Below are 15887 nucleotides of genomic sequence, written 5' to 3' on the forward strand. Positions count from 1 at the left end.
AAAAGTTTTTAAGATAGAGTGATGTGGTCACGCTTCTTCATAACGATTGGAAAAAAAAAATAAAAATCAGCATTTTTGAAAGTTAGGTGTTGGAAAGCCCTAGGGCAGGGGAGGTTATACTTGCCCTCCTAGAGATGAAACTATGGCCCACATGAAGAGTACTGCAAAAATAATAGGCAGATATGTAGTGAAACAAATGTGGAAGAAGTCCATGGTCGTGAAGAAAGGAAACTAAAGTTAGGAAATGGAGTACTGTGTGAGGTAGCTTCTTCTGCCTAAAAGAAGCACTTGCCTTTCATTTGAGCAATATGTCATCAGTAAGTTTTAGCTACCAGGATAGCAGCCCAAAATGTCAGAAAAATCAGAACACACAAAAGGAGGTGTGTGCAGTTAGGTATATCTGCTTAAAAGGGGTTGGTGAAAATTTTAAAATACAGGTGAGAGAAGGAAATCGGAGCTCCCAGTTAAGTTTTTGAATTTAAGTCTTTTGGGACACTTAAATGTATGTTACTAAAAAGTCACTGTCTGATAGCTCCATCAGCATGGAGGCAGTTAAACATCTTGGGATGGTCTGTATTAAACAAATTGTCACCTAAATAGGTTCAATGCTATCTTGCTGGTTTCAGTAATTGTATGAACACGTAAGTTTATTTCAATTACCAACATGTATGTTTGTATACAAACATAACTATCATTCTTCTCTAGAATTAATTAAAATCCCTAAAAGCATAAAAAGGAGGGAGAAGATTCCAGTGGACATGACTGCTGAACCTGTAGATAGCAAAAATGCTACAGTAGAGGAAACGACTCACTTTTCATCTCAAAATAAGGAAGAAAGAAAGATATGTTCCAAGAACTTGGAGCCAAGTGATGCCCCTCAAAGAAAATATGTACTTGTGCCAGCGCCAACGAACTTCACGCCTCTTCCAGCAATACAGCTAAAGGCTGAACCTGAGAAGGACAGGAAAAGAGTTAAAATCAAAGAAGATAACACCAAAGGTTCAAGTGAAAGAAATGGAAATAACTCTCTAACTCCAGTTGCCTCCAGGTCAGTGTCATCTTGTGTGTATGCTTATGGCAATCAGCGCAGACCTGCATCTGTTTTTTTTCGCTGCATGAACTATGCTATCCACTTCTTTATCTATTTTCTCAGTGTTGCATGCAGTGTAATTCCTCAGTTCCGGCTGCCTACACTCAACTTTTCAAAATCCTTTAAAAAGGCTAAAATGATTGCTAATGAAAGTGACTCTTAGAATCATGAACCTGGATCTTGGGAAAAACTGATATTTAAGGTTTACTGTTGTTCAAAATATCAGTGTTTTGATTTGTATATCTTTAACTTAACCATGATAAATCAAACTTCATTTGCAGAGGCTTCAATATGAGGCTTCTTTTCGTGGTCTGTTTGAGGCTGCCATACAAAACTGACCTTGGCAGGGTTTAGGGATTGCATTCCAGGAGTCGTTTGAAAACTCAAGACTTAAAATAATACATAACCTAAAATTTGCACTTCACTAAAAAATGATTACCAGTAGCTTTCAAATGACTTTTTATTATTCAAGATCATGTTTTAATGGATTATGTAATAACTTTTTGTTTTGAAAACTAATATTTGTCAAAGTTACTAAAACTTTCACCGTTTTATTCAAAATTTAAGTAATGATTGATAGAGACCTAGCACTGTGTACAGAGGTCCAACGATTTTGTCTTTGTAAAAGGAATGCTACTTTCTGTTTTCTGTTCAAGTTAATATTCTCATGTGGGAGCATGTGTGGGTACACAGAAATCATGTGAAGGCTAATATTACTCCTTTGAGCTCTAATGACAGGACAGAAAGTTTATGTAAGTAAAACTAGAGAGAGCCAGCATTTTCTGATATTTCAGGTCAGGCTCTGCACACAATAGAGTGTAGCTATGTTGAGAAAATTGCTGAGTGAAACCATTCTGGAAGGAGGGTGGAATAGAATGTTGAGTGGGGGAAAAAAAGCTAAATTTCCTTTAAAAAGTGTTCATTTTCCATGAGGTGTCCAGCTGCCTTACTGCTTTTCTCTTTACCATGTTCTTGGCTCAGTCTTTCAACTTAGTATTGCATATAGCTCCCCGTGGGGCAAGCTAGTTTGCCAGAAAATAATTGCTGCAGGAATGTGAGCCACTCCCTTTAATGCTGACTCTGTCTCCTTTATAGTCCCCCTCAGAAACTTCCCTTTTTTCCCCTCCTCTCTTGTTTCTGAAATATTTTTTTCTTAAGCTTCTATTTAGCATTGTTCATGGTACAGCATAATGCTTTATATTGGAACCATATATACTACAATCAAACATAATACAAACTGTTTCCAAAGCATATGGAAATTAGATACAGAACTATGCTGAATGAATGTTAACGGTTGTGAGGTCAAAGTTAGGAAATGCTAGAAGTAAAGATTCCTGTGCAACCTCTTTATTGCTTCCTTGTATGGATATAATTAGAGACAATTAAAATGGTGCGATCACAATATTTTTTTGCAAAACTCAAGTCTCATTCACTGCACTTCATAACTACCCTGTTTTATATTTACACTATTTAGAGAAGCTTTAAAATATAAATTCAGAGAAGATCTGATGAATAATAGGAGGATACACTGAGAAAGCACAATGGGTTGTAAGATTGCAACATCACTGGGTTGGAAGAACTTGCTGGTTCCATTTTAATTAGTAGGTTACATGGACTGGGGGTAGTAAGGCTTTGCATGATGAAGAGGCTGTAGCTTGGGAAGTGGGATTACTGGAGGTATTACATATATGCAGAAGCATGGAAAAGGGCTTGGGTGAGAAGAAAATCAAGGCAGCCTCAAGTCTGTCATGAGAAGAACAGAGGGGAATATGGCAAGACAAAATCAGATATTGGTCAGGGAAGAGAAGAGGGACATAAATGCTAGAAGATGATGCTTAGTATTGGCATTAGTTACTAGAGTACCTTTTTAATGGGTGACAGTGGGCTTACTAACAAACTAAATTATGACAAGTGTCTGTTTCAACGCATGTGGAAAAGGTCGCAAAGGTTCATTTAAGTGCACGTACAACTTGTAAGAAATATAAGGAACGCAAAGGTAGTTATTGGATTCTCCTTCTGGCGTGTGTCGTATAATTCAGATATTGAATGTTTTGGTTTGGGGGGCACAATTTGTGAGCTTCCAATGTAGTTAGAGTAGAATCTCTCCCCTCCCAAACAGTCTTATGAGCTTATTGTCCAACTGATTTTAAGTAATTTAGTCACGAATACTGACTCCCACATCCCTTATCTAGGAGAAAGGTGAGGAGGAATGAGCAGGAATGTCAAAAATTGGGAAGGCCTGAGAGGGCCAAATTGGTTATAATGGTTTTTGGAGTTTCGGGCCTCCGTTGGGGCCATCTTGCCTTATCTAGAAGGGAAGGAAGCACTTAAAGCTGGATGTGAAAGAGGTGCCCAGGTATGACTAACTGATGAAGCAACATCAGCAGGCTTTGGAGAAAGTAACATTAATAGTTCATGGGTTAATGGAAGGCTGTTAAAATGTGTAGCATTTCTGAGAGTGAAAAGGTGGATTAGAGAAGTCAGCTGTGGGTTTGAAGGGAGGAGGAAGCCAAGGAGGAAACTGTGTCTGACAAATGGAGGGTTTGGGGAGTAAAGGAGGGTGGTGGGTGAATGAAGACTAAATAAAATCAAGCAAAATTTTTAATTTATGGGAATAATTTTTATTTCTCCTGCACCATTTTATGTTGGCCTAGATAGCACATAGATATAGAAAAGAAAAATCAAAACTCTAAGGGCTTTTGGTCTCTATAGAAATGTTGGTTTGTTCTCCTTGGTTTTCTTTTCCCAGGAAGAGGAAAGTGTTCTGACTCAACTATTCTAATTTCATTTAACTCTTCCTTTTGGATTATCCTGATTGTGCCCCCTGCACCCCTAGTGCAGACTCATTAGAGAACAGCAAGGCTTTCATTCCTGTTTGGCAAAGTTCTATAAGCCTGTTTAGCTCCATTGAAGCCTGTTTAGATCATGATCCCCAGAGGGAAGAGCAACTGCTTTACTCAGTGTCCATTCTTTGAAATTTGTGATGTTCCATCTTGAAGTTTAAATTAACTCTTTTCCTGAAATATCTTTCTGTGTAGGAACCAGATTGCATGCTATTTGGCAATACACAGTCCTTCATTCTCTGATTAGTTATCACTCCTCAGCTCTCTTCCATAAACTTGTTGTTTCTTTCACGATATACTATAATGGAGATTGGCAGAAGAAATAATGTGAAGGAGAAAGGAAGTTTACTTAGCAATAACCAGAGTTGAGTTCACTTAATGTACCCAATAGATACTTGCTGTACCATCCTCCTTTTACTTCATTAGGGTGGAGAAGCACAGATGATGGTTAGGTAGAGAGGGTTTGTATATCTGACTTGACAGTTGCCTTTCTGTCAGTTGGCTTAATATATTTTGGTTTAGGTGAAAAGCTTAATTACCTGATAAGGTAGGTAGGGGTGTGTGTGTGTGTGTAAGTAATACCTCAGTCAGACAAGATGCAAGATGATGTTTGCTTCAAGGTAGAAATAGTCTTAACAGAACTCTTGATTTGGGTAATTGGTACAGTAACATGTTGCAGCTTGAAACTTGCAGACATATGTGGTGATTTATTATTAGGGCTCTACCAAATTCACAGCCATGAAAAAGTGTCAAGGACCGTGAAATCTGGTCTTCCCCTACCATAAAGTCTGGTCTCTTTTTTGTGCTTTTACTCTGTGCAGATTTCACAGGGGAGACTAGTGTTTCTCAAATTGGGGGTCCTGACCCATAAGGGAGTTGCATGAGGGTCACAAGGTTATTTTAGGGGGGTTGCAGTATTGCCAGTGTAGAAACCACTGGTTAAATATCATTATCAAGAGATAATGAGCAGAGTAGCACACTTTCAAATCTCTGTCAGAGGGGCTCTTTTCTTGTACACTTTAAACTGCCTAAGGGACTTACAGGTAGTGGTCCAGAGGGCATCAAGGGAAGGACGGGTGGGGGAACCATCAAGCAGAGGGAGCACTAGCAAGAAGATACTTGGCAAAAAAAGCTCCAAGTGCTACAGGAACATAATTGCTTTTTTAGAGGAAGCTCATCAATCTCGCTGGACAACAGACTCCTTACCAACCATGAAGTTTGCAAGATGGTTCTTAGAGTATATGTTGCTATGAGTGCATCCACCTCGGTACCATAGTGCGTGCATACGCCTGTGCGCTCTTGATTGGAGACTGGAAAGTAGTGTTTATGGGCCTCTGCCTGCATAGAACAACGTCTTGTGGTCCAAATAAGAAGATATCGGCAGGCACAAGCCAGCCACCACTCAATTCCTGCTCAGCCGCCTACAGTTTGAGAGAAAGTCTTTGCTGTTAGCTGTTTCAGCTTCTTGCCTTTTTCACCTTTTGGAAGTCTTTATTCATTATTGTTTGTTTCCCAGTTATTTACTCAGTTCTTTTTTTGTGTGCTTCTGAAGAGGGATTTTTCCTCTCATACTTCTGGACCTTTGTGCCAGAGCATAATTTATGCCTAACACACCTGTGTTTAAGTCCTACCACAGGTCTTTCCCCTGCAGTGATGGACATTTAAAGTAGCCTGTGGTGTTTGAGGGACTCCCATATCCCCTCAAAATTCAAGGTCTGTCTGGGATGTAAGGGTAGGTCCAAAAAAGACGGGGAGGCTAGACTAAAAGTCCTCCTAATGGAATGCTCTCCTTCCCCGTTACATTGACCTAAAAATTGCAGGCTGCTTTTGTCACTGGTCCAGCTTTGTCTGTGACCACGGACCTGAAGACCTCATAGAAGAAGCAGCACATATCCCTAATCTTGGTGCTGCAGGTGAGCCCACAAATAACTGGCAAATAACAAGGCAGAGCAAGATCCCAGTCCTTACGTGCAGAGTTGCTGTGATTCTAGAACTGGTGTATTTCCTGTCGAGTAGACTTATAAGTGGTCTATCTATCTGTCCTTCAGATTACGATCACTGACTCCCTGAGCAGACACTACTGGCAAGACCACAAATGACAGCTCAAAGATGGTCATTTGCAGCATCTGCCAGACCTGAGGTCTACCACAAATAGATCTCTTTGCCACCCTGAATGACTCCAAAAGTCACCTGTTTTGCTCTGGGGGAGATGCGCTGATAACTCCATAGCCTCATGCCCTGCTTTTATACTTAACTGCCGAGACAGTCCTCAAGACTGTTTTCAAACTATGCACGGAAAGAGAGAGCTATTCTCATAGCACCAGCCTGGCCAAGATAGATGTGGCACTTAAACCTCATCCATTTTTAGGAGGTGGCACCCTTATGACTTCCTACCACAGAGGACCTATTGACACAGAACTCGGGGTCCTTTATCCACTCCAGCCCTTTCTCTCTGATTCTCAACGCATGGCTCATGAATGACTCTTGACCATGGAATTGACCTGTTTGGAGGCAGTTCAGTCAGTTCTTTTGGCCAGTAGAAAACTCTGTACCTGCAAGACTTACCTCCAGAAGTGGAAAGGCTTTCATTCTTGGTACAGTTCCATTTTTCCAAGACTTAGAACTTCTGCTTACCAAGATACTGGAATTAAATGTGAGAGGTCTGTCAATAAGCTCTATATTTCTATATTAGGCTTCTGCACAGCTTCCCACTCCTCTATCTAGGGGTTCTTTGTTTTTGCCCACCTTGCCACAGCTAAATTTTTGAAAAGTCTATACAATTGTATCCTCCTATCTGTGACCCAGCCCCCAGCAGGACCACAACCTGGTTCTTAATGCTTTAAGGAGAGTCTTCTTCGAGCTGATTGACCATGCTCTCCTCCACTTCTCCTTTTAAAACTTCACTTCTGGTCACCAGTACTTGAGCAAGAAGAATGGGAGAGCTGAGGGAACTTATGGCCAAACCACCATATACCACCTTTTATAAGGGCATGGCTGTATTAGGCCCCCATCCCTCTCCTCCCATCCCCCCCAAAGATCTCATTAGCATATCACATTAACCAAGGGATTACCTTCCTGTATTCAAGCCAAAATCTGATACCTCAGAGAGGAATCGAGCCTTCATTCACCGGATGTTAGACAGTCCCTTGTCGTCTATTTAGACAGGACTACATTTTAAGCTATTTGTATCTTCTTCTTCTTTGAGGAGTGTCCCTGTGGGTGCTCCACTTTGGGAGTCTTGATGCTTGTAATCAGAGATTTGTGGTACGAGTGCCCGGTTGGGCCGTGCACGTGCCATTGCCGTCTTGCGCTGCTCTGAGTGGGTACATAGCGGTGTGCAGCCCCAACCATCGCTCAGTTCCTTCTCTACCACCTTTGGCTTGAGTTGGAGCAATCAGCAGCGCCTTCTCTTTCTTGTAGATAAGATTAGCATTAGATAGTTTTATAGTTTTAGTGGTAGGATAAGTAATAGTTAGATATCCCTTACCTCATTTATTTTACCAAAATTTTTTTTCCCTTCTTTTCTCTGTATTTAGCCTCTGTAGGAAGATAGGTTTAGGCTCCCATACACTGTCTGTCCCTTACTGCATTTTGGAGACAGACTTATCTGGCATGCCTGGATCACTAGCTTTCAAACTGTCTGACTTGCAGACTTTCTATCCCGGTATCTGACGAACATGCACAGTGCATCCAGTGTCTTGGCGAAACCCAAATTTCTCAAAAGCATCCACATTGCTGAAACCTCACAGCCAGAACCAGGAAGGCAAGGGATCTCCAACTGAAATTGCTCATGATGGAGACCTCTGACCTTGAGTCTCAGACACCTCTGGGCCAACAGTCTCCATCAGCAGCATCTGACAGAGGACCTGCTCCTACCTTCCCTCACCAGGAGCATTTACCTAAAAAGGCCACAAAAAAGAGGGCTCAGACTTCTACTCAGAGGGAATCTGCTAAGAAGCAGCGATCCCCACCTGCCAAGTCCATCTCGAACCAATCGCATCAAGTGCATCGGACTCAGAGACCCTGGGTCCTTCCGGCAGTGGGAGTTCTCATAGATCAAAGGACCCAAAGTGGGCAAGCTCTAACAGCGCCTCAGAGGGCACAACAAAGCCCTCCACGTCACCACCCACGGAACCTGTGGTGCCTGCACAGCTCAGCCTAAAACCTTCCGCACCGGTGCCTGTAATGCGTATGGCTGCACTGCCAGCAACGCTGACATCAGCACTGATGCTGTTGGTACCGCACCAGTTCTTATGACATGCGGATCTGCGGGAATCCTCAACCCCTGAATTGCCGCTCCTCAGTACTGACAGCACTCCAGCCTGGTCGGTACCAAGTCCACTGACGACTTCACGTTGCTTAGCTCCGCCTCTTTAAAGCGACGAGGATGAGGAAGACAGAAAAGTGTTTACACGCCTCATCACTCCTCACCCAAACTGGGGCCATCCCACCAATCAAATTACCCTTAAGCTGCATGCTCTTGGTCTGGGCACACATGGACTCTGCCTCCCAACATCGCAGACGTCCTATCCCATCAAGACCCACAGCTCCGCAGTCGTCACCACCATCTCTCCCACCACCTTTGGACACGCATGAGAGAAGGGCAGAGGAAACAGAGGAATTCTCAGATCAGGAAGCCCTACCACTGGCTAACCTGTCATCTTTGTCACCTGATGAAACAATAATGCTCCTACCACAGGGACGACTTCAAGCTGTTCCAGGACCTTTTTAAGAGGGTAGCAGAATCCCTGGACATATCTCAGGAGGAGCTACCAGAGTCACAGTACAATCTGTTGGATATATTCCAGATATCCACTTCCAAGATTGTATTGCCAAACAATGATGCTATTATGTAGCCTGCCAAACTATCTGGCAGATGCCCAAAATAGCACCACCTTCTTGCAAAAGATCTGATAAGAAATACTATGTTCCATCCAAAGATGTTGAATTCCTTTTTACACACCCCACACCAAATTCCTTGGTAGTGAAATGTAAGGCAGAAACAGCACCAAGCCAGAACAACTCCTTACGACAAGAACTGAAAGAGGCTAGACCTCTTCGGTCGCAAAGCATATTCGTCTGGCATACAACAGTTCTGCATAGCGAACTATGCATCTTTACTACCCAAGTACACTCTCTGTCTTTTCAAAGATATCTGAACCTATTGACCATTTTCCAGATGAAAGAACAGTTCAAAGTCAACATTGCAGAAGGCCACCTCATCGCCAGGCCTCCCTGGACTCGGCAGACATGGCTGCACAATACATAGCAATGTGTGTGGTCATGCGCCATGCATCTTGGTTACAGCTTTCCAAGGGAATTCCATTCGACAGTGGAGGATCTGTCCTTTTAAGGCCCAAAGTTGTTTGCGACCAAAACAGATGAGTCCCTTCACACTCTCAAGGCTCAAGGGCAACCTTAAAATCTCTGGGCATCTATACACCTGCAAAAAAAAAAATAGGGCAGGTATTATACACAGAGATTCTGCTTAACGCTGTATTGGCAATGCCACAGGCAATATGACTAACTGCATAGACAAAGATGTCAGCAAAACCAAGATCAACCCTCGACGTCTCAGCAGTCCACTCCAGACAGCAGTTTTCAAGGTGTGATCCAGGGCACGAGACCACCATGCTCTCTAACTCTGGAAACAGAAACGGTCTCCTATCAGTTCGGAGATTGCTTGTCACCATTTTACCAAGTGTGAAAACTGTCACAACAGACAGATGGGTTTTAGAAATTTATCCAAAAGGGTTACTCCATCCCCTTTACTTCTATTCCACCTACCTCTCCCCCCACCCACCTTCCCTATCCCTCTTCAGAAACTCATCTCACGAGCACCTGCTGCAACAGGAAATAAATCCCCTCATACAACTCGATGTCGAGGAACCCGTACCAATGCAACACGGGGTGGGAGAGGGGGGTGGTTGCGTTATTTTCTAATACAGAAAAAAATCTGGTGGGTGGAGACCCATCCTGGATCTACAGAAACTCAACAAATTTGTAAGAACACAATGTTTCAAAATAGTGTCATTATCTACAATAATTCCAGTATTAGAGAAGGGAGATTGGCTCTCAACCTGCAGGACTCATATTACCATCAACCCGTCACACAGAAGATTCCTGAGGTTCACCCTAGGGAAACATTTCCAATACAAAGTACGACCCTTCGGCCTGTCCACCATTCCGAGGGTTTTCTCCAAAGTTCTAGCTGTCGTGGCGGCATACCTCCTCAGATACTGAGTAATGATATTTTCATATTTGGACGACTGCCTCATAAGGGCACCAACGCAGCAAGAAGTAATAAACGCCATGCACAGTACGATAACCCTTTTCACGAGCCTAGGATTACAAATAAACGCACAAAAGTCCACACTCATTCCTGTCCAGAATCTGGAATTTGTAGGAGCCTGTCTCGACTGTTTAACAGCAACACTACTTCAACAATGCTTCCTCACAGCAGTCAATTTAATTTTGGCGGTGATGGACAGCCCACAAACAGCCGCCAGAATGTCTCTACAGCTCTTGGGGCATATGTCAGCAACGACATCTGTTGTCAAACACGCCAGACTTCACATGAGATGCCTGCAGGCCTGGCTTCGAACAATGGACATACTGCAGAGGCACTCTCTAAACAGACGCCACACTGGGTAAGAGACTCCCCAAAATGGTGAACATAACCAAAGAACGTCTGTATGGGAGATCCATCTGAAATCTATGCAATCACTTTCTACCTCTAAATACACAGCCATCAGGATCCTCACGGACAATATAGCATGCATGTTTTACATAAACCGCCAAGGGGGAGCACAGAGACAATACAACTTGGGAATTGATGCATCAGCAACCACATCAATATATCAGCATCCTACCATCCGGGATTTCAGAACACAACAGCGGATGCCCTAAGCAGAGTTCTCACAAACCCATGAATGGGAGATGGATCCTGGAATTCTATGTGCCATATTCGAACTATGGGGATTTCCCACCATAGAGCTCTTTGCAACAGCACAGAATACCGCACACTATTGCTCCAGAGCAGGATTGGGACACCACTCCCTAGCTGATTCTCTCCTTATCTAATGGGATGCGCCGCTGATGTATGCATTCCCTCCGACCCCACTCCTAAACCGGGTCACTCACAAGACCAAGAAGGACAAATCCAGAGTCATTCTGATAGCTCCTACATGACCCAGACAAACGTGGTTTCCATATCTCCTTCAGATGGCAGTTTGACCCCACCTCAAACCCTTCCCCTAGTACCTCATCTTCTATCACAATATGCAGGACATGTCTGCCACTACACCTCACGGCCTGGTTACTCCATAGCTGACTGTGGTCGAGGAGGCCTGTTCAGATTAAGTAAAAGATATACTACTGAACAGTTGGAGAGCAAGTACAAGAAAGACCAATATCCATAAGTGGAAATGATTCAGCGTTTGGTGTTAAGATAAACAGATCTTACCAACATCTTCCCCTTTACCAAGGGTCCTGGACTACATATTATAATTAAAAAAATCAGGGCTTTCCACAAGCTTCATCAAGGTACATTTGGCAGCTATTTCCTCTTTCTGTGACAAAGTGGATGGAGCCATGATATTTGCCCACCCGATGACTAAATGCTTTCTTAAGGGCATTGAAAGTGCCTATCCCACAATAAGGAACCCTTTGCCCCTGTGGGACCTCAAACTGGTCCTACATGGGCTTATGGAAAAACTATTTTTGAGCCACTTGCCACATACTCACTCCTCCACTTATCCATGAAGGTGGCCTTACTTATCGTCATTTCATCTGCCAGAAGGCTGGGAGAACTGGGGCATTAATGGCACACATCCCGTACACAACTTTCTTTAGAGACAAAGTTGCCTTAAGACCACACCCCAAATTCCTACCCAACATCGCCTCCCCCCTTCTTCTGAATCAGCCTATCTACCTACTGAGTTTTTTCCAAAACCACATGCAGATGGAAAGGAGGCATCACTCCCACACACTGGTCATTCATCGAGCTCTAGCTTTCTACATTGAAAGAACAAAACCATTTAGAAAATCTCAAGACTATTCGTTGCTATATCTGCTTCTCCTATTGATTGTTCTATCTCAAAATAGATACTATCTAAGTAGATATCAGGATGCATCCACCTCTGTTATCAAAACTCTCATCTACCAGTTCCAATGAACTCTACCAGAGTACTTTGGACATCAGTAGCCATCGTCAATAATGTCCCTATTGTTAACATTTGCGGAGCAGCAACTTAGGCATCAGCCCATACATTCACAAAACACTATGCCTTAGAGCAACAGTCTGCTTTGGACACTTGCTTTGGACTCAAGGTGTTATCCGCCATGCATACTGCAACTCTGAAGCCACCCCTCCCCCCCCTTAAGGGGCACTGCTCAACAGTCACCTAAAGTGGAGCACCCACAGGGACACTCCTCAAAGAAGAAAAGGTTACTCACCTTGTGCAATAACTGAAGTTCTTAAAGATGGCTATTCCTGTGGGTGCTGCCCAAGCCCTCCCTCCTCCCCTCTCCTTTGGAGTTTCATGCAGTTTCCCCTGGGTAGGGCAGGAACAGAGGGACGGTTGGCTGTGCACCACTATGTAACCACTCGGAGCAGCACAAGATGGCAATGGTGCATGCACGGCCCAATCCGGGCGCTGCAACCACAAATATCCGATTACAAGTGCAGGGCCTGAAGATACCTAAAGTAGAGCACCCGCAGGGACAACCATCTCAGAAAACCTCAATTACTGCACAAGGTGAGTAACCTTCTCTTTACAGAAAGATTGAAGGGCCAATCTGTTTCTCTGCAGTAGCTGTCAAAATGATTTTCAGGTTGTATTTTGACCTGTTAGGAAATAACTGGGATGTAGTCCCCCATATGACAGTACATTCCACTTGAGCTCAGTCCATGTCTACTAAAAGATGTTCCCATAGCAGAACTGCAACTTGTTCTTCTCTTCAGACCTTTGCCAAGCCTGATGCCACCTTACCTGCTTCCAGAGAGGACCCTGCCTTTGGTGATGCAGTTCTCTGAACAGTTCTTGACTTACCTTCCCAGTACCCACCACCTCTTTGAATTACTTCTTGGGAGTCTCCTATGGGGGAGTGCCCATAGAGACATGTACTCTAAGAAGGAGAGGTTACTTACCTTACAGTAGCTTGTCCTTGTGGAAGCTCCACCTCCCTCCCTCCTCCTCCTCTGCTGTGGAGTCTCTGGCTTTGTTGCTGTGAAGGAACTGAGTGGTGGTGGGCTTGCCCCTGCTTATTATCCCCTTGTTTTCATCACAAAGTGTTCAGTGCAGGTGTGGCCTGTAAGCACTACTTTGCATTCTCCTTTCAAGAGCGCGTGGGCACTCGCATCCTATGGGGGGACAAAAACCATCTAAAAGAATTCAAATTGCTGTAAGGTAAGAAACTTCTCCTTTGTTAACTTGTAAAGATTACATAGGGAGTCTAGCTCTTGGCCTGCAGTTTTGAGGCTTATTGAAGTGAGAAATGAGTGCTTTCAGGGACTTCTGTGCAACATACCACAACTGGTGAGAATTTTATGCCATTATATTTGGTGTAAAAACTAAGTGGGATGTTTTGCAGATAGATGGGGTCAGGTGAGGACTCTAGAAGTCAGGTTCATGTTCCAACAAAGCTTTTCAAGTCCCCAGAATTAGATTTCCTTACCCAGATGTGTGGATCTTATGCTGTTCCTCTCTTTCCATGGCAGATGATCTCTGACAACTGCAGCACTTGTTTGCATGGAAAAATAATAGGAAAACCATTTGCATTGAAAATGGTTATATAGCAGCAGTAAATAAGGGGCCAGCGCCATATGATGGGCAAGACCTATTAGAAAATAACTGAATAATTCCTTATATATGTTGGAAATAGATTACAAGGAGTATGATTCAACATGACATGTCTGATGTACTGAAAGTTGACAGACTTGTAAAAATCACTTATAATCATTAGCTTAATTAGTTAATATTATGCAATTTGAAAACTTGTGTAGTTGTAGCTTGAAGTCTGAGAACCTGTGTCTTAACGGAGGTCTTACACCACAGTGTGGAAGCCAACATTCCCCCTCCCCCCCACACACCTGTTTAGACTACAGGCAGATTAAAATCATAGCTTTGGCAAATTATGATAACCTTTGAGCCCAAGTAAGTCAATAAAAACTGATTGAGCTTCTAAGGTGTTCATGACCATCAGGACAGAGGCTACTGTAGCAGAGAGCCTGGATGGAAATTGTTTGCACTGAATTTGGCCCTATATTTTTGTCTGTTACAATACAAAAGTTGAATTATGACTTTGCCACTTCATGGTCATATGTAATGTGTTAATCAGGAACTGATAGGTAGCTTTCTTCTGGAACTTGTGCTTTTGTATGTGACTTCTGTTCATCTTTTGTTCCACGCATAGGATCATATTGTTTCAAGGAGGATAACAACTAATTACCATCTTTGATCATCAGTTTCAAACTGGTTCAGTAGATCAAACAAATTGGAAACCAAAAGCTCTTTAAAGTGGCGAAGTAAAGAAGGGGAGCATTGCTATGTGAATTCAAAACAGTTTTGATGTTTTTATATTTTCAAATCTTGTAGTAAAAATACTATCTGACTCTACTTTCTCTTGTGGATAGAGCAATTGGTATTCCATTTTGGTGCTTGATCTAAGTTAAAATGAGACCCGCAGCCTTGATTTTTCTTTAATAAAATATGTATTTAGAATGGATGCTTTGCCTGTAGGTTAACAGCTGGATCCAGACTTGAAACTGTGGAAAATGAAGACCTGCGTGAAAAAACAATCAAGCCTGAGAAGAAAACACGAAAGAAAACATACAATACATTGTATGTGTCTTCTAAGCCAACTCCTGAAACACAATGTCCTCAGCAATAAAACTCAGTTTTTCCAGAGCAAATCTGGAAACTTAGTCTTGCCTTAAAGATTCTGTTGTGCAGCAATGAATACGTAGTGTACCATTTAAAGTTCAGAATGACTAGACTTGACTATGGACGTACTGTGAAGCTATATAATAAATACAGATATAAACTGAGTAGGACTGCATGTTTATCTAGTGAATAAAATATTGTGACACTGGACTGATGGAAGGGAAGATAGAGAGAGAACAGTAAATACCAATGTGGTTAAATATCCTAAAGGTTGTTTTATTTGTTTTAAATGGGCATCTTTCAAAGCTACATTTTCCCGAATGTGTAGCAATTTCTGATTTTCAGTGCTCCCTGTATACTTAAATCCCATATTTAACACCTTCTTTAAAAGTTATATGAAGGTTCTGTGCATTTGAAATGCTAGGAAGTATCTTGTAAATGTACCAGCAGTTAAAATAAATCTTGCTTTACTCCTTTCTAAGGTGCCGATAAACATTGCATTGTATGACAAAGTGCTTAGTTTTCTAAATGTAAAATTCTAAAAAAAAAAAATTCAGGAAATCTTTTTGTAATATTCTGTGTGTAAAAACTGTTACTGCTCTTAATGTAATTACTTTATTAATTTTGTTTGTAGAATACAAAACATGTAAGCTTTCTGTAACAATAAATGGCTTATTGCAACTTGCACACTGTACTTCGAATAAATATGCAGCTAATGTGCAGGTTAATTCTAATGGATGTTTGTTCCCAATTAAGACTTCTAAACTACTTAATTAAATTTGAAATATGATAATTGCTACAGTTGCTCTGGTTTCCCTTAGCGGCTAATTCAGCCCTTTCAAGTGCTTGCCAATAGACTTCGTAGCTAAGTTTTCTTCAAGTCTTAGTTGGAAAATTTATTCCAGTAGTTTTTACCCAGTGATAACCTGGTTGAGTAAGTCTTTATGCACTTGTGCCCTGATCTCTTCCCACCCCTCCACCCCCCAAGGCATTAATCCCCTAAAACTTCCATTGAAAACTGTGTGCACCAAACAGGAAATGTAAACACTCCCAAATGTGGGTGGCTGA

General features: G+C 42.4%; 1 protein-coding gene across 4 annotated transcripts in view; it reads left to right on the plus strand.

The window, feature by feature from the left end:
* SPDL1 (spindle apparatus coiled-coil protein 1) overlaps positions 1-15553 on the plus strand; it is a 50978-nt gene extending 35425 nt beyond the window's left edge. For 3 of the 4 annotated variants that reach the window (XM_048861125.2, XM_048861127.2, XM_048861124.2), the window contains exon 11: positions 706-8918. In XM_048861125.2, the coding sequence (XP_048717082.1) occupies positions 706-1253 (548 nt within the window). In that variant the 3' untranslated portion in view covers positions 1254-8918. Of the gene's footprint in view, positions 1-705; positions 8919-14675 lie in introns of those variants that run through there. The other variant, XM_048861129.2, reaches the window with a different exon arrangement.
* Positions 15554-15887: the final 334 nt, after the last annotated feature.

The sequence above is a fragment of the Caretta caretta genome, chromosome 8, assembly GCF_965140235.1.
Source record: "Caretta caretta isolate rCarCar2 chromosome 8, rCarCar1.hap1, whole genome shotgun sequence".
Lineage (NCBI taxonomy): Eukaryota > Metazoa > Chordata > Testudines > Cheloniidae > Caretta > Caretta caretta.